At 45.5% G+C, this 19,868-nt stretch overlaps 1 protein-coding gene across 2 annotated transcripts in view; it reads left to right on the top strand.

The window, feature by feature from the left end:
• The window catches only part of LOC147698289 (tudor domain-containing protein 3-like), a 764,430-nt gene that overhangs the window by 173,428 nt on the left and 571,134 nt on the right, over positions 1–19,868 (top strand). For both annotated transcript variants that reach the window (XM_086934904.1, XM_086934903.1), the window contains exon 2: positions 19,609–19,693. In XM_086934904.1, the coding sequence (XP_086791030.1) occupies positions 19,609–19,693 (85 nt within the window). The remainder of the gene's footprint in view (positions 1–19,608; positions 19,694–19,868) is intronic.

The following is a 19,868-nucleotide window of genomic DNA, read 5'->3' as shown; positions in this document are numbered from 1 at the left end:
GGAGCAGCCTTTGTGGGGATGAGCTGTGTGAGCCTGGCAGTGGCCGTGAACCTCTCATTGTTACTTATTGGCAGGATTGTGGCTCGCCGGTCTAATTAGAGCTCAATCAAGTGGAGCCACTGCAGAAAGTGAAGGCAGCTTTAGATCAGTTCACCCGCCGGGGATTTGCAAAGCAGCTTTTCGGAGCTCATTACATACCTTAGCAGAACACTTTGACTCTCCAATGTGTAGGATAAAGATTCCAAGATCAGGCAAGGCTGTTTTTATGGAAGCTGTTTCATACTTGAGTGCTCAGCTGCGCTCACCTTTCCTCTTTCAGCAGATGTGCCTAGGGACAGCTTTATGTCTGTTCCATTAATATTACATGTGGTTAATTAACAGTGTACAGATTGCCATTGACCCCAGCGTCCCTAAAGTTGCCATATGAAAATATAACATTTTACAAGATTATCTGCATGCACTTTTCCTTCTGTTTCAGTATTGGGGCATCGCCATCCCTGTTTTTGTACTTTTTCTGAATTGAGTTGGCTTTGCACCTTTTCCACCCTCTTCATTTGCCCCTAGGGTTTTGTTATTCATATTTTTCTTTATTGTTTTTATAGGTTTTATGTGAATCACTTTTTGTAATGATTTTGTAGCCCATTACTAGTGTGTTTATGCATTGAAATTAGAATTCGTATATATGTATTTCTTTCCCACTTTCGTAGGTACTCTGTCCCTAAAGCTGTACATTTATATTGGCTACTCCCAGTTGATTTATTTAACTTTTCCATGAAGGAATTGGAAACTTGGCACCTGAAATATACCATTGGAGTGGAAGTTAAGTGTCTTATGAGGGTGCAGTGTGTATTTATATCACTAGCACATACAGCCTATGTATGGCTCCAAGGAGTTATATTGTGCTCCTGCTAGGCAGCAGTTTTAAAATTACTGCAGTGAAACAAGGCAAGGAAAGGTGTAGTAATCTACAAGAGCCATCTTTTTAGAGGTGTTGTTTACAGGTCGGCTTTTTGTTGTCAAAAGGCCTATTGTAGACATTACCAATACTAAAGGTGGTCTTTGGGCCAGATCATTGCTTACTTGTCACTCTTTTGTTTTGTTCACATTTGAAGGCTTTCTTTTCTTTTGTATTTATCCCTACCCTTAAGTATTGCTTCTTTGCCATCCTTTTGATTGGATAAGTTGTTGCTTTCCACTACCTGTATTCAGTCAGTCAGTCAGTCAAAGAAACTTTATTCGGTTATTTAAAACCATAAAAGCAAGACATAGTATACAAAACAAGTTTAAAATTCAATTAAACATATATGAAAAGACATTACTACACCTTCATAAAAAGCACAAAAAACCGAATTTTGTTAAAAATAGGTGACTGTAAGAGCAAGTTTACCTGGTGTCCAGCAAAAGTTATACAAGTGTCAAATTTGGTTGTTAGAAATAGCAGCCATTCTTAGTTTATTTTGTCTGGCAGCTGCTGCCAGAAAACAGGCTACCCCATATGTTGTCTGTACCGAGTTCAGCATCTGGAGATATAATAATGCTGGTCGTACCTGGACAAAGTTCAATTTTTTCAGAATAGGTACCAGGAATTTTTTGCGAGCCACCAAATAATGTTCACAAAGCATAACTAAGTGGAGGGTATCCTGAGTGGAAAAACAGTCGCAGGTACAGGGGGGTAAATTCTCTGGTAAACCCCACTTTGATTGTGAGCCAAGCACAAGGTGTATTAAATTAAACCTGAACCTTATGAGTAGAAAGCGATGGTAAGGCTTAGTTACATATTTCAAATAAGGTTCCATGGCTAAGGTTGAGGAGAGTTGAAAAAGAGAACGTACCATTGGTTTACTTAATTCGACCGTTTCCCTTTCAGACTCCAACAAGTTTTGGAAATGCAGCTTGACCCACTTTACATCCTCTTTTTTTAAGTTGTGTGGTAAAGAGTACATTTCTGGACGCCCTAGTCTCGCGCATGCCGCTCTAACATACGCCAGCCACGGGATGTTATTGGCTTTATCCAGAGACAAACAATCTTTGAGGATACAATGATTTAAACTGATTTCCTCGTTTGTCCACGTTTTAACCCAATATACCACTGGGGCCATTTTTAAGAGGTCAGTAACGTGACCCAAGCCTAATTCATTATGAATTGTGTGTATAGGGGAAGATTTAGGTAGTGATAATAAGGCTTGTAAAAAATTATTTTCTGCAATCTGAATGCCTGGGCATGAGACATAGCCCCATATGGCAGCCCCATAAGAGGCAATTGCCAAACATTTAGCTTTATAGATACGGGTCATAGCTTCCATAGGTTTTGATCCCAGTTTTTTAGAGAAGTGCAGAAGGGCTGTAGTGGATCTAGTAACTCCATTCTGTTTTAATCTCATTTGTGCACCCCATGTTCCTTTCTCATCGAAGGTGACGCCCAGATAACAGAAGAAAGGGACCCTGGAAATTGATGAACTATTACAGCTAAAAGATCTGATCTTCGTGTTTTTTTTCCGTGAACCTGTAACCATAACATGGGATTTGGTCGAGTTAATTTTAAGATCGAGAGCTTCCATAAAGAGGCCAAAGTGATCTAAGAGTTTTTGAAGGCCTGTGCCAGTCCGAGCTAAGAGGACGGCGTCGTCCGCGTATAGGAGGACCGGAATAGGTACCCCCCCCATACGCGGAATGTCTGGGGTGACTGAGTTCAATGAATTACCCAGGGAGTTGATGTACAGTGTGAAAAGGAGAGGTGCCAGAATGCAGCCTTGTCTGACACCTCTTCCAGACTTAAACTTTGCTGTGCACCTTCCATCCCTGTTCACCCTAACAGATGCAAATAAATTTAAATGAAGGTCGTGCAGAAAATTAACCAAGGTTGTGTCCAAACCCATATTGCCCAAAATAGTCCACAGTTTTGAACGATTGACCAAATCAAAAGCGGATGATAAGTCCATAAAACCCAAATAAAGAAGTCCCCCCTTCACCACTGTATACTTGCTGATAATTAGGTGGAGGTTGAGACATTGGTCCATGGTCCCTCTGTGTGCTCTGAAACCATACTGTAACTCCGAGAGGATCCTGCTCTCTCCAAGCCAGTCCTCAAGCCTCTGCAGAATGACCCTGCCCAAGATCTTAACGGCAGAGTCCAGCAGGGAGATTGGCCTGTAGCAAGCCGGGTCCCCCCTGTTCCCTTTCTTGAATATGGGCACAATAATAGAGGTGGACCAAGAGGAAGGAAAACCAGCTGAGGGTATTGCGTTAAAAACATTCATTAATATCTTCGACCAGAATTGGGGGTATTGGATGTAGAGATCTGCAGGAACCCCGTCAGGGCCCTGGGCTTTGTGTTTACTTGTGTCTCTAATCGCCCTTTCAACCTCCAAACTACTAAATTCCATAACTAAGTTAGGGGATTTATGGACATTATCGGTTAGACCAGGTGCTGTGGATTCGTAGATCTTTTTGAAGTGGGCTACCCATCTATCATCTTCTATCACACAGTCCATGTCGGTCTTCCCTTCATTGGAGAAGAAGGGCTGGTTCACAATGGCCCAAAACTTTTTGCTGTCTCTCAATACATCCGTAGATAAAAGGCTCTCCCAAGCTTCTTCCTTGATTCCGGATTTGCGTTTAAGAACTGCAGTTTTGTAATCCTTCCTTAAATTGGCCACCAACGTCCTGTCCCTAGGTTTTTGTTTTAGAGCTTTCATCAGAGCACTATGTTTCTGGGAACATTCTTTATTGAACCATTTCTGGGGTTTCTTAATCCTTTGCCCGGTAGACCTTAGCTCCAAATTCTTAGCAATCCTTCCGCAAATCTCCTCGTATGCGATTACTACATCCGGGCCTCGAGCAGTTGGGTCCAGACATACTGCCATATCTGCCTCTGACTCTTGGGCAAGTGAATGGAAGAAGTGTTCAGGGACTATTTGTTCCCATTTAAGGCGCCTTCCCTGGTCTTTAGTTATCAAGTCCCTTGGGGCTGCCACATCTGTTGGATTATGGGTCCGGAAACAGTCTAGGTCCAGCATCAGGAGGACAGGATTGTGATCACTGAAACTGGCAGTGACCACCTTGTACTCGCGTGCCTTAGCTAGTACCCCAGATGAAACAAAAATGAAGTCTATAATCGTATTAGCGTCTTTCCCCACGAAGGTTGGGGCTCTGGGATCGTTCCTACTTTGGGCAAATTCAAATAGATTTAAAGTCGCCAGGAAAGACTCAAGACACTCACCCTCAATTGTATGCACAAAATGGGGGATGGCTTCCGTCGGTGAGCCCCCATAACTATCATTAAGGCAATCACCCTCACAGGGATGAATATTAAAATCACCCAAAATAATCATCTCTAGGGAAGAGGTGCAGTCGCTTCTATAGGCTGACAAAAATTGTAGTAAGGAAGTCAAATGTTCATTCACAAATAAAGACTCCCTGGAATTATAAAAATTAACCACTAAGAAAGGTTGGAAGCCAGGTAAGGTCCACTCCACGACTAGCGTGTTTGCAGGTGCAGATTCCAATTGTTTGAATGCCCCTACCAACTCCAAGGAACACAGTGTAAGGAGGCCACCTTTTGCCCTGCCTCTTGCACTAGAGGCTGCAGGGGTAAAAAAACTACGAAAGCCATCTAGTGCAAAATTTGTTGTGGTGTCCCAGGTTTCTTGCAAACCCACTATGTCGTATTGTTTTACAAACTCTTGCCATATGGGGTCCAACGCCTTTGCATTTAGACCTGCCACATTCCAAGTAAGGAATTTACAAAGTGGGGGAGGTGCGGCTGGGAGAAAAGATGGTGTGCTCCGGTTCTGCGCCTCCAACGAACTATCAGAGGGAATAAAAGAAGGTTTGTCCGTAATCAAGACCGATGTTGCCACTTCCTTATGAGGGGGAATTAAACTGGTCTGAGGTCCCCTTCCCTTTGGAGAACCTCGCATATGTCAATCCACCCAGTCTGTATTTGAGAGGCATTCAAAACGATTCGCCATTGGGAAGTACAGAGCATTGGGAGGTCCATTTCGCTGTTGGGGGTAATGATGTAATTGAGAAGAATGCGGACCAAAGAAAGGGCCGCCTTGAGGTGGTCTGCCTCCTCTATTCCCGACAAGGTTCCAACCCCCACCCCATTCCTCCTCCCATCCAGGGGTTTGTGGCATCCAGGGAAGATTAGATCTCTGTCTGGGTTTACGATCGTGAGGACCCTTAAGCCAACTCCATCGATTGTCGGCTTGATTGTGTGGGAGATAAAAATAGGAGAGAGGTCTAGCAGTTACTGTGCTCGCCTGGTATCTAGGGGCCCTTCTGCTACAAATAAATTCTACGACCTCAATATTCTCGAAGGTAATCACTACACAATCCCCAGGAAGATTTTTCCTATTATGTCCTACCCATGGAGCTCTCTCTATCATCAAGATAGGTTCTTGTAGGCGTCAGTAATTAGGGCGGGTCGGTCAGGGAGAGCGGGCCAGGTGACTTGGCCTCTGGGAAGCCGGGACTCCTGGGAAAGCGAGTCCCGGACCCAGCGCTCGCAGCCCTGTCACTCACTCTCTCACCCAGCAGGGGCCAACAAACGGATGTGCAGCCTAGACGCAGCGGGACCCGCGCAGCGGGTTCCGCAAGCTGCTGGTCAGTCCTTCCCTCGACGATGTCAACTCCTTCCTTCCTCCACAGGGCAAAAGTCAGTGTGGTGTTCCCGGGTTCCTAAACGGGCAGAATCCTTTTCAGCTGTTCTGCTGGGCGGGGCGGTCAGGGAGAGCGGGCCAGGTGACTTGGCCTCTGGGAAGCCGGGACTCCTGGGAAAGCGAGTCCCGGACCCAGCGCTCGCAGCCCTGTCACTCACTCTCTCACCCAGCAGGGGCCAACAAACGGATGTGCAGCCTAGACGCAGCGGGACCCGCGCAGCGGGTTCCGCAAGCTGCTGGTCAGTCCTTCCCTCGACGATGTCAACTCCTTCCTTCCTCCACAGGGCAAAAGTCAGTGTGGTGTTCCCGGGTTCCTAAACGGGCAGAATCCTTTTCAGCTGTTCTGCTGGGCGGGGCGGTCAGGGAGAGCGGGCCAGGTGACTTGGCCTCTGGGAAGCCGGGACTACTGGGAAAGCGAGTCCCGGACCCAGCGCTCGCAGCCCTGTCACTCACTCTCTCACCCAGCAGGGGCCAACAAACGGATGTGCAGCCTAGACGCAGCGGGACCCGCGCAACGGGTTCCGCAAGCTGCTGGTCAGTCCTTCCCTCGACGATGTCAACTCCTTCCTTCCTCCACAGGGCAAAAGTCAGTGTGGTGTATTCAGGGATCAACTGTTGCTTTTGCTTTTAGCACTCCTTGGGTAAAGCATGTGTTTCCTTGCTCTCACTCCCCGGCACTCGCCTTGTTGCTCTTTCTCCCCCAGCTCTTCAGTTGAGTCCTCCAACCCTACCCTTTGTTTTTTTTTATAATCTCCATTTCTGTTGCTCCCCTACACTTCCTTGCTCTCATCATCACTAACTCTGCTGCACATGCGTGTACCACATAGATATGTGCTTGTTTGTGTGCATGTTGAGCAGACAACAGTTCATTGAGAGCACCTTGGGTTGTGTGTGAAGACAAAAGGGACAGTAGCATTCACAGCCAGGTACCAGGAGAAGAGTGGGGGAAGTGCTGGTCACTTGAAAGTCAATGAAACTTTTTTTCCCACTTGTGTTTACCTTCCTCTGGCAGCAGGAAGGCTGAAGTGGAGTAAAAAAAGAAACAAAATCAGGGATTAGCCGTCTGCGTGATGGATTGGAAAAGTTAGCAACGCAATGCAGCCTTAACAACCTACCCAAATGGGAGACTCTGGAACCATTCATGCCCAGAGCTACCTTAGTCTGTGTGCTCCCAGCAGAAGGGAAACCAGATTCATCAGTGTTAGGATACCTGATCGCCAGGTGGAAGGGTCTAGTAGGGAGAACAGGACTCCTATAGATATAAAAAGTTTAGGGCTATCTTGGATGAGGGTCCCTGGGAAGATTTGCAGTTAACAGTTAAATTAGCGCTTAAAGAAGAAATTGAGTTTTGGCTGTAATGTTTCTAGGCTTGGGTGTAGATGTTATCCAGTAAGTGTCTAGTGCCCAGGCTAAGATGACAATCATCACCACATCCTTAGAAGATTCCAGGGTCTGGAAAGAAACGTCTGCAAGAAAAGAATGTTCTAAATAGCCCCTGTGTAAAGAATATTGAAGACTGTGAGACTCTTGCTGGTACGCAAGTCCTAGAACTGCCCTCCAAGGGTCAAGCAGTTTGCCTTCTCTTTATGCTTTAAGAACTCGAAAGATCGAAGGTTGTTCATGCTCTGAAGCCGACAAAGCTGACCACTTGGGACTCGACTATGAGCAAGCCTTGGCTGGGGAGAGGACAAGCTTGCTATGAGGGCCTTAGAGCTGTAGGAGACCAAACAACTGACCTTTGGGCACTCCTGGTTGTAATATGAAGGAGCAGAGAGGCCTGCCTTGTAATATGAAGGATTTAGAAAAGGGGGTGGTGATGAACAGAGTGTCTGAGTTAAACAGACCACTCTTACCCAGTCCAAAGATCAGGGCTTGATCCATCACCGTTATTTATCTCACTGCCCCATCCCAGCTCAGAACCTGGCTATATGCAAATCAGTCTGTCCCTGGCCCAGTGCATCATGGGAACAGGGCAGACTAAACTACCAAGCCAATTCTTCACCAGAAAGGAGACAAGCTACCGGGGACCGGTTTCTGGCATTTCAGCCTTCTTCGGCCCGGCTTGCTTGAATCCTGATGGAGCAGTGAGAAAGGGACTCATGTCTGAGTATACCCTGCCACACCTATAGTGGCCAAAAACGATTTGGAAAAGGGGGTGGTGATGAACAGAGTGTCTGAGTTAAACAGACCACTCTTACCCAGTCCAAAGATCAGGGCTTGATCCATCACCGTTATTTATCTCACTGCCCATCCCAGCTCAGAACCTGGCTATATGCAAATCAGTCTGTCCCTGGCCCAGTGCATCATGGGAACAGGGCAGACTAAACTATCAAGCCAATTCTTCACCAGAAAGGAGACAAGCTACCGGGGACCGGTTTCTGGCATTTCAGCCTTCTTCGGCCCGGCTTGCTTGAATCCTGATGGAGCAGTGAGAAAGGGACTCATGTCTGAGTATACCCTGCCACACCTATAGTGGCCAAAAACGATTTAGAAAAGGGGGTGGTGATGAACAGAGTGTCTGAGTTAAACAGACCACTCTTACCCAGTCCAAAGATCAGGGCTTGATCCATCACCGTTATTTATCTCACTGCCCCATCCCAGCTCAGAACCTGGCTATATGCAAATCAGTCTGTCCCTGGCCCAGTGCATCATGGGAACAGGGCAGACTAAACTACCAAGCCAATTCTTCACCAGAAAGGAGACAAGCTACCGGGGACCGGTTTCTGGCATTTCAGCCTTCTTCGGCCCGGCTTGCTTGAATCCTGATGGAGCAGTGAGAAAGGGACTCATGTCTGAGTATACCCTGCCACACCTATAGTGGCCAAAAACGATTTAGAAAAGGGGGTCGGGCCGAAGACGGCTGTAATGCCAGAAACCGGTCCCCGGGAGCTTGTTTCCTTTCCAGTGTAAGAATTGGCTTTTGTAGTTTGGTTTGCCCTGTTCCCATCATGCACTGGGACAGGAACAGACTAATTTGCATACAGCCAGGTTCTGAAACTGGAATGGTGCAGTGAGCTAAAAAACGGTGTTGGATCTAGCCCTGATCTCTTGACTGGGTGAGAGTTTTCTGCTTAAATCAGAGACTCTGTCCTTCACCACTCCTTGTTGTAAATATTTTTGTCCACCCTAAGCGTGGAAGGGTATACTCAGATGTGAGTCCCTTGCTCATTGCACCATCAGGATTCAAGCAAACCGGGCCGAAGACGGCTGTAATGCCAGAAACCGGTCCCCGGGAGCTTGTTTCCTTTCCAGTGTAAGAATTGGCTTTTGTAGTTTGGTTTGCCCTGTTCCCATCATGCACTGGGACAGGAACAGACTAATTTGCATACAGCCAGGTTCTGAAACTGGAATGGTGCAGTGAGCTAAAAAATGGTGTTGGATCTAGCCCTGATCTCTTGACTGGGTGAGAGTTTTCTGCTTAAATCGGAGACTCTGTCCTTCACCACCCCTTGTTGTAAATATTTTTGTCCACCCTAAGCGTGGAAGGGTATACTCAGATGTGAGTCCCTTGCTCATTGCACCATCAGGATTCAAGCAAACCGGGCCGAAGACGGCTGTAGTGCCAGAAACCGGTCCCCGGGAGCTTGTTTCCTTTCCAGTGTAAGAATTGGCTTTTGTAGTTTGGTTTGCCCTGTTCCCATCATGCACTGGGACAGGAACAGACTAATTTGCATACAGCCAGGTTCTGAAACTGGAATGGTGCAGTGAGCTAAAAAACGGTGTTGGATCTAGCCCTGATCTCTTGACTGGGTGAGAGTTTTCTGCTTAAATCAGAGACTCTGTCCTTCACCACCCCTTGTTGTAAATATTGTAATATGAAGGAGCAGAGAGGCCTGCCTCACCTTTGGTACTGTTACTAGAGCCCCCAGAAGACTAGCCAGATAATGGCAAACATTGGGGTGCATCATTTGCAAGGTTACCATCTCTGCCACTGAGCTACTGGCTTCGGTGAGTCAGAACTTTTTTTTGCTGATCATTTTTCCTTGTTTTCATGTCTGATGCACAAGGGCCTCAGGTGGCAATGTGTGGATAATGCACACAGGTTGACGGTTCCTTTTACAAATCTATTGTTTCAATGGGCATTTTGATAAATTTGCCATATTTTTAAAATCCTTATCTCTGCTTACTCTCAGAAGATGAATGCATTTTGTGTCTTTTATACTTATTAAAAGTTCTAGAATTTTGTAAATTGGCGTAGGAATGCTATTTTGTTGCATCTTTAAATGTTGCCTCATACTGCTTGAACCTAACACACGTCACTGGGTAATTGCTTGCTGTTTGTGCCATAGCTGCCAACACTTAGATAGATATTCTATTAGAACTGTGTTATGACCGTATATTTGTTAATTTGGATTGGGTACCTACCTCCCAAATTAATAGCTGCTTTTCTGACAAAGGTAATTAATTTTGAATAGCCAAGAGATAATCACTCTGTGCTGTGATTTACTGCAAATAATTTCTTTATAATAATAGGCTCCTAAAAATACACTGAGTAATAACTCCTTGCCTTCTTTTCATCAATGATTTGCAGTATCTATTTGTTTTGTTTCACATATTAAGGCTTCTGCTAACAATTCCACTTGATGTAATTTATCTGGCGAGTGAAATAGCCTATGTAGATAATTGAAACGTACAATGCGCATGCAATAGTTAGGGTAGAGCGCGTGTTTAGTGCAGCAATATCTCTCCACTGATCATCAGTGAGGGCAGATGTCACATCAGCGTCCCACGTCACCAGCACACTCAACTACATGCCAGTGTAAAATTGTGTAATCAGCTTACGAGGTGATGGGGATATGAGCATCATCTCAAGAACTTGAAAAATGGGTGGGGCATCTGGGAAGTAATTATGATTCGCATGCATTGCAAACCTTAGTTAGTGATACATGAGGGCATCCAAAGCAAGGGTCTGCGTCCCTCAAGGTGCAGACTGTGGTGTCACAAATTGATCATCTGGGTACAAAGACCCCATGTTGGTCACCTGCATTCCGCGTAATCTAGTTAGGGTGCCCCTATCCATGGTGAAGAGGAGCAGGGGGTGCCAGATAAGTGACACCCATGGGCCAAGTAGATGTTCCAGCTTTGCTCTCAGTCTGAGCTCCCTCTAAGCCACACTGTGCAAGCCACCATGTCTATCCATGCTCGTGCTCGCCTGGTAGTCCCAAACAGCAGCATCTCTTGAGGGCAGGGCGCCAACAAATCGTGTTCAGGGGCTGTGTTGGCAAGGAAATGCACGGGGAAAAGCCAGTAGAGTGTGAAATATGCCTGGGAGCAATAATAAGATCCATGTCCGTGGCTCCTAGTCTGCCCTTTTCGAAAGACAATGTCATCATCTCCCAGGCTATCCGCAGCCACCCCCCCAGCTAATAACAATGATTTTAGATGTGTTTGCAATTGGCATCGGAAATTTATCATCAAAGGTAGCTGCAGATTTAAGAACAAAAGAAAGAAATTTGGGTAGGACCACCATCTTAGCGATAGCTAGCCTCCCAGTTATTGACAGTGGGAGTCTACCCCAGCACTCCACTCGATCGTCTAACCATGTCATTACCTGCCCGTAGTTATCACGCCAGAGATAATTATTATCCCAGCTGAGCTATATCTCAGGGTATTTTAGTGGGCCATCTGCCCACTTAAGCAGACACTCAGGGGTAAAGTCCTCAAAATGGATGTGTAAATGTAAAGAGAAGGGTTTGTAAAAAGCTCTCAAACTATATATTTGAGTGCAATGTGTGATAAGTGTCTAGACTTCTCAACATGTTATTCTTATTGCAGTGTGATTGACTGAGAGTTGTCATAACGTTGCTGTAAAGTGCTCTTGCCAGCTCTATATAGAACTCCTAAATACTCCTAATATAGAACTCTTAAAATGTAAATAAATAGAAAATACTACTCGCAAACCGCCTTAATGCAACAGGTAGTGGTGGTCGAGCATTTTAAGGCTAAGTTGCAAGGAGGTGGTTGTAGGCTGGAGGACAGATTTAATAAATCAGAATTGTGAGCTACACCAATATGGAATCTAGAAGTTTGGTTTCTTTACAGAACAGACTGTATTTGCAGAGTTATGCTGCACTCTTAACGAACAGTTTTATGATCAGGAGCCAGATGGTGAGGTTTGGGGTGTAAGTGGGGAACCTAAAAGACATACACAGCAAAATATTTCTTGCTAGATACTTGACACTTTTAAGAAAGGCGGTTTGAGTGCAGGTCTGTACTTGGTAAACAAAACAGCAATAAATTCATAGATATGTTATCATGACAGCCAAATAAAACACATAAATAAAGGACATTTAGTGAAGAAAACTATTTTTTTCTGGAAGGCTAAAGCATCCAAATAGCACGCACGTGTTAAAGAATGAAAGCCATAAACAAGTAAGTAAAAAATGGTCAAGCGAAAGTCTAACAAAAGGGCTAATTTAACCTGATCACCAAAACACAAATGGGGCAGTGCATCCATTCACGTAAAGTTATGGTGATTAATGGACAGCCCTTTCAAGCAATGGCAAACCATAAAAAACAAATGAAGGCAAATGACTGTAAGGGGCTGCCTCAAACACCATTAGAAAAAAAGAAACGTTGTTTTAGTCTGGAAACTTTTAATGTTGTATTCTATTACAGTATTCTTTGTACTTTAATATTTCGGTCAGATTGTTGTTTCATATGGTGTGGTTCTGTTTGAATAGATTATTGTTTGTATATTTTGTTAAAGCAATTTAATTAAAAATATCTTTGCTGGCGTGAAACCTTTACATATTTTGAAACACTTCACTGGGGCCCCAGAACAGGTCAAAGTGTGCCAGAGGTGGGATCTGGAACTGGCAGAATGCTTGACACTTCTGGAGTTGAACATAAAACTCCTTCTAATGCCTTACCAGAGAGGATGGTACTCTTCATTGGTAATGCAACCTAACATTTCTGATACCTACATTTTTCTCTGCACTTGATAATTTATTTCCCTACACCAGCCACGTTAATACTTCAAGATGCTCGAAGAAAAGGAAAAAATGCTTTTGTGACACTTGTGAACTGCTGCTCCCTCTAATGCACTGCAGGGGTGTGGTTGCGCTTGCTGTTTGCACCAGGTGTGTGCTGCTTGCATCTGTCTTTTTAGGTCACGCAGAGAGACCTATTGCAGTCAAACCAGAAAGCTGAGTTCACTATGCGGATTTGTAGAAGTGCACGTGCTCGTGAACGCGCTTCTATCCCCCTGCCTTGCTCTTCAAAGGCTCCCCTTACCATTTGCTCCTGCCTCCCCGCCCACTGCTTCACACTTCACAGCCGCCAGGCCGTGACTCGCATTTCTGCCCAGCCCAACCTCTTATTTACAACTGTTAGTCCATTTGCGTTAGTTTAGAGCTGTATTTCATGCTTTCCCACTGTTAGACTGCCACTATCTTTATTTTACACACACACACCTCCCCTTCACCCTCGCTTTTCCTCTCCCTGTATCTTACTTGCTTTCTTCATTTCCACTTAATCTTTCACATGCTTTTAACCTTTCTCTTTCACTCTCTTTCTTACTCATTTTCAATCTCACTTTCTCAAAAACACTATCTTTCGTGGCCTTGCAAACCGCTCGCACTCCGCCTTAGACTCTTTCTCACACCCACTGTCCCCCCCACCATCCACTCTGAGCCTTTCACCCCCACCTTTCTCTCTCCCACTCGCAGCCTTCTTGATCTGTGTCCATGCCTTTCTTCCTTCTCTCACTCATCGTTTTCCCGACCTTTCTCTGCTCTCTGTTTAAACCTGTTCGAATGGCACAATATATGTTTTAATTTTACTAAAAAACCATGTTCTGCGTAGTTATTTGTTACAACACAGCTGTTTGGTTGACGCAATCGAACAATGTTTTCAGATGGGCACAATTGATGTCATGTGCGTCTAATGTTGTGTAATTTTCGTTTCATGGCAGCAGGGCTTTCTTTGCACTATAAAGTGCCACTCTCCTCCAAGATGACCTGGCCAGATTTGTAAACTTTCTTAGCCCTTTTCAAGTGCCATATTTGCACGTACACCAACCTGCTTGCATAATGTTACTGTGCTGTGATGTAGTATCTGAGGACGGACGGCAGCTGCCTGTCATGGCACAAGGAAGCGGCTACAACATACTTCATTTAAGGACAACCCAACAGACTGGTTTCTAAACTCAAAACTGTAATGCATGACGCCATCTATGCAGTCAAATGGCTGCGAACTGAGGCTCGTCCACCTCCCACTGCGCCCAGTCAGTCGTCAGAAAAGGACTCGGAGCTATGGTGACACAAAACGTTTTTTTTACTGCCCGTGAGAGCAGCCCTGGAAAAACATTTAAATTCAGTGACATTAAGGAAGATTCAGGTTAAGTTGGATTGTGTGATTGTTAATATCACGTTGCTTCCTTTTAAACAAATTGAAGCCCTGTGAGGCATTTGAATTAACCGTGCACTTCAGATGTTTGCTTTGGAGGATTTATTTACATTTCATTGCCGTTTTTCTTTTGTTTTTTTTTTTTTACCCGGGCCCTCCTGCTGGCCTTCCACCTACATATTCCCTCAGTGTTTCGTGCTTTTGTAGAGGATTGCCACCAGCAGCATTTCTCCTCCTCTTTCCATTTGCTCCTGCCTCCGAGAGCTTCAAAGGGATCTGCTTCCCCGCCCACTGCTTCACACTTCACGGCCTGGCGGCCGTGACTTTCATTTCTCCTTCCCCCTCCCCACAGCAATGCGAAGAGCTTGTATTTTGCAGTCACACACAAACCACACTGTAGTGGCCAGAATTCCTAGCCACACTGTAGTTAAGAACACTGTACATCATTTCAGGTACTGGGGAACAGCCTGCATGACATTGAGCACACGGGCGCAGATGCCTCTTGAAATGTGTCACATTTGTGCAAGCCTCACAAATGCCGTTTGCCACTGGAATGTTACTGTGCAAAGACAGCACCACTGTCTCTACGGCCTGCATGATAACCATGGTTTTATTCGCACTTATATGCTCTAATCACGTCTTTAATACTTTTGTTTTTTTTTACTAAACATAACCACGTGGCAACGTTTGTGTCGTGATGAGTTGTTAGCTATGCATTTTCGTGTGGCATGCAATTTAAGTTGTCAAGGAAAATCGTATGGCGAGTGTTACAGGTAGACAAACATTTATACCCCCTCCACCATTCCCAGTGAAATCGGGGATGGTGCAATATCACAGTGCCTCGTATTTATCATGCTGTGTGCAAGTGTTCCATGTCGAAGGTATGTGTGTGACAGTTCTGGCTGTCCATTCTGCACCCTCATGGGTTGGATGAGTGAGGTCAAATTCCTCTAAAAAAATGCAGGCTTTCGCTTCATAGCTGCTCATGTTATATGCCCTCCAACAGTGCACGGGCTAGAACGTGCGAAGCAGCGCTGCTTACTGCCTGCTAACTTGTAAAGCATAAACGTACCTATTTCTTGCAGCAGCCATAGTATATCGTTGATCTTCGCTATATTGTGCAAGGGGAGGGGCACGGGAGACTGCAGATGGTTTAATACTTCTCCCCTGACTAGGACTAGAAAGATTGTGGAAACTGTTGACTCCAAGTCTTCGACTGTATGTGCTGTGTAAGCTCCTACAGCGTCATTCATTGTTTCACGTAGCGCTATCACATCACGTCAGAGCGCTAAATTAAGGCTTTAGAAGGCCGACTCGCAAGCATCCGCTGCTAACATTATTGCTATTACCGATGATGCACGCGTACAGGCCACAAAATTAACTTTCTCACTGAGGTGACCCCACTCCATCATCGAGGCATGCTTCATAAGAAGTATGCCTAATAATGTTTGCATTTTTTTTAATACAGTGCTGCTTGGCCATTGATGCCAGATTATACTTCTATTTATGTGTGGGGGAACTGAGCAGTAAATGTGGTAACACATTAAATCGTGTCATAGTTTGTATCTTGTCAAGAGCTGAATTAGCTTTTGTTTTTCATAGTCGCACAGTAGTTTTTTGCTTGTTTTTTTGTTTTGTTGTTTTCTTTTCTTTCCTCTCCAGACATCCGCTGCCTGCTCCTGCTACCCCTCCTCACTCATCCCTCGCACCCCCTCCTCACTCATCCCTCGCACCCCTTCCTCGCTCATCAGGTCTGCAAAGCTACACCGTGTGTTATTCATGTAGCAGTACCCTATGGGGAGTATACCAACGTCCATTTGACCAGCTGCTGAGCTGTAAAGTATCCTGAGCGCTGCATTGAAGACGACGCTCGCGGCCGTCCGAGTGTATTTATTTATTTATCTTTGGCCTCTTTTCTTTCCTCCCCAGACTTCCGCTGCCAGCCTGAGTTTCCCTCTCGCCCACCCCTCGCACACCCTCCCTGCTCATCAGGTCTGCAAAGCTACGGCCAGCTGCTGGACAGTAAGGTTTCCTCCCCCCCAACCATGGGAAGTCCCTCCAGTGAAAGCGCCAAGGCATATAGGGGGTCAGCCCCTGATTTTCCACACTGTTCTCTATCAAAACACCAATACTTATTGTGGGTTTTATTAACCTGCCAGCAAAATATTTGTTTTGGTAGAAGTTTCCATAACAATTATGCTGAGATTTAGTTTGTTATGCAAACGCCAGATATGAATTTCTGCCCTGTTTTCTGTGCCACAGTTTTTCTATTTTGCCACTATTTTATCTACTTCGGACCACTGCCACTGTTGCCGTGTTTCTCTTTTGCCTCTTTGTCCTTGTTCACTTTGCCCATATTTCTTTATCTGGCTTGTTTTTAATGCGTTTTACCGACTTGAGCCAGCTGAGCTGGCGAACAGGTTTATTTGTAAATCTTTGAAGTGGATTTCTTATATTCTGTGAAGTTGTGATATTCTCTAAAAGCAAACAGTTTGTTATGCAGAGCGATTTTTTTAGTTGTGTGCTTTTGGTATCCATTTTCACGTAGCTGTCAGGGCAACCGATGTGTTGGGTGTGGAGGATCCTGTGACTTAATATCAGTGGCTACTTTTGTTTTCTGTGTGTCGGACAGACTTCAAGGAAAAATCTTTTAGTTCCTGGATGAACACTTACCCCTAGAGATTGCAGGTTGCGAATGTTCTATAAGTCCGTTGATATCGATGATACCCTGTCTATCCCCTAACCCATATAATTTATGTAAATTCTATAATGTTCATGGAGACATGGATATTCATGATTATTGGGTGTACCCCACTGAATTTAACTGCATTACGATCTGCTAGATAATCACAATAGGAACAGTCCCAGATCTTTCTGATGTGAAGGAAGGATGTGAAGGTAACACTCAGCACCACCACAGCATCACTCAGCACCACCTCAGCACCACCTCAGCAACACCACAGCACCACTCAGCGCAACCCCAGCATCACTCAGCACCCCCACAGCACCACTCAGCGCCACCACAGCGCCACCACAGCACCACCACAGCAGCACCACAGCACCACTCAGCGCCACCACGGCACCACCAGAGCACCACTCAGCACCAACACATTATCACTCAGCACCACCACTGCATCACTCAGCACCACCACTGCATCACTCAGCACCACCACTGCATCACTCAGCACCACCACTGCATCACTCGGCACCACCACTGCATCACTCGGCACCACCACTGCATCACTCGGCATCACCACAACACCACTCAGCACCACCACATTATCACTCAGCACCACCACATTATCACTCAGCACCACCACATTATCACTCAGCACCACCACATTATCACTCAGCACCACCACATTATCACTCAGCACCACCACATTATCACTCAGCACCACCACATTATCACTCAGCACCACCACATTATCACTCAGCACCACCACATTATCACTCAGCACCACCACAGCACCACTCAGCAGCACCACAGCACCACTCAGCAGCACCACATTATCACTCAGCACCATCACATTATCACTCAGCAACACCACAGCACCACTCAGCATCACTCAGCACTACCACATTATCACTCAGCACCACCACATTATCACTCAGCACCACCACATTATCACTCAGCACCACCACATTATCACTCAGCACCACCACAACACCACTCAGCACCACCACAGCACCACTCAGCAGCACCACTCAGCACCACCACAGCACCACCACAGCACCACTCTGCACCACCACAGCATCACTCTGCACCACCACAGCATCACTCTGAAGCACCACAGCATCACTTTGTGCTACCACAGCATCACTTTGTGCTACCACAGCATCATTATGCGCCACCACAGCATCACTCCGGGCCTCCACACCATCACTCCGGGCCTCCACACCATCACTCCGGGCCTCCACACCATCACTCCGGGCCTCCACAGCATCACTCCGGGCCTCCACAGCATCACTCTGGGCCTCCACAGCATCACTCCGGGCCTCCACAGCATCACTCCGGGCCTCCACAGCATCACTCCGGGCCTCCTCAGCATCACTCCGGGCCTCCACAGCATCACTCCGGGCCTCCACAGCATCACTCCGGGCCTCCACAGCATCACTCCGGGCCTCCACAGCATCACTCCGGGCCTCCACAGCATCACTCCGGGCCTCCACAGCATCACTCCGGGCCTCCACAGCATCACTCCGGGCCTCCACAGCATCACTCCGGGCCTCCACAGCATCACTCCGGGCCTCCACAGCATCACTCCGGGCCTCCACAGCATCACTCCGGGCCTCCACAGCATCACTCAGGGGCACCACAGCATCTCTCAGGGGCACCACAGCATCACTCAGGAACTCCCTCCCCACCCACCTCCGGCTGACCCAGGACCACCTCGCCTTCAGGAAACAACTCAAGACCTGGCTGTTCGAGCAGTAGCATCCCCGCCCCCTCCTCAGCGCCTTGAGACCCTCACTGGTGAGTCGCGCGCTTTACAAGTTTTATGATTGATTGGCTCAGGGGCACCACAACATCACTATGCGCTACCACGGCATCACTGAACACAACAGCATCACTGAACGCCACAGCATCACTCCGCGCCATCACAGCATCAATATGTGCAACCATTCAACAACTGGTTCAAATATGTTCTCTCAATGTTTAAAGTTTTTTTACAAATGTCACAAAAAGATGTTCATATTTCACTTCTGTTCTTGGATTATCAACACAATAAAATACACTGAACATAGTCTTCACAAAAGTTATTTACAAAAGTTTAAGCTATTGCCATTATAAATTACAATCACTTTTATTTAAGTATTATTTAAAAAAATTAAAAGCCATGTTATTTCTAATATCACTTGGCACAGAGCAGTCAGGTCAGGTTAAACTAAACTAAAAGGGCACATCTGTTTAGAAAAATAGCCAATATTTATCTCAGTAAAACAAGAACAAAACAATAAAAATCGAACATACACAAGTCAAGGTATACTAAGTCAAGTAAATACAAAAAATGTTGCATTACAAATGCTATAGGTGTCACATTTGCGAAATTTATAACTATTGGCATTGTAAATGACAAAGCTATTAATTTAGCTATTTTCAAAACCAACACATAAATAAAATAATTTTCATTTACAAGACCAATAGCTCAAACTTTCATAATACAAGACCCATTGCATTGGAAATGCTTGTTAATACTGTTACTGATCGAAACTTGAATTACTGCTATCTGTACTGTACCCGGGTGTATGCATTTTGCAGAGCTGGTGCATATGGCGTTCATGTTCTGTGCTGGTGGTTAACTTGCTTATGCCTAGGTCTGTTTTCTGACGTCAACAGGGCGTAAAGAGTCATACTTACGCATTCCTGATTTCTCCATCCGGTTATTTGTTCTCTGAACGTACTTTTATTGATGAGTCAAATGATGGGATAAAACAAGTGGCAACAAATTGAAGGATCACATACATGATAACAAATGTGGCTGAGCTCTCACAATAACTGTGAAAAATGTATATCTCATTTTAAATGTATATGTTTGTGGCGCCTCTTGAACGGCTGCTCTCCACCCTAACGAAATTCATTCTCTCTTAACAGGTACCTTTCAGATGAAGGAATTGAAGCTTGTACAAACTCGTCTGGAAAAGTCAATACGCATGACATTATCCTGATTGCTCTCAATGTAGGTGATAATTGTGAATTTTGTTTTGTAAAGCTGCATTTATTTCCAAACCGATTACTCAGTCTGAAAATCCTATTTCTTCCGCAATCCAATATCGCAGATATGATTGCCTGTTGACAGTAATGTACAGCCTAGCACGTTTCGTATTTAAATCGAAAAGCTGTAATGTTTGTTT

This window comes from Lissotriton vulgaris, chromosome 8 (genome assembly GCF_964263255.1).
Source record: "Lissotriton vulgaris chromosome 8, aLisVul1.2, whole genome shotgun sequence".
NCBI classification, from domain to species: domain Eukaryota; kingdom Metazoa; phylum Chordata; class Amphibia; order Caudata; family Salamandridae; genus Lissotriton; species Lissotriton vulgaris.
Note: the sequence above shows the minus strand (reverse complement) of the source record. Positions and strands in the feature narration are given on the sequence as shown.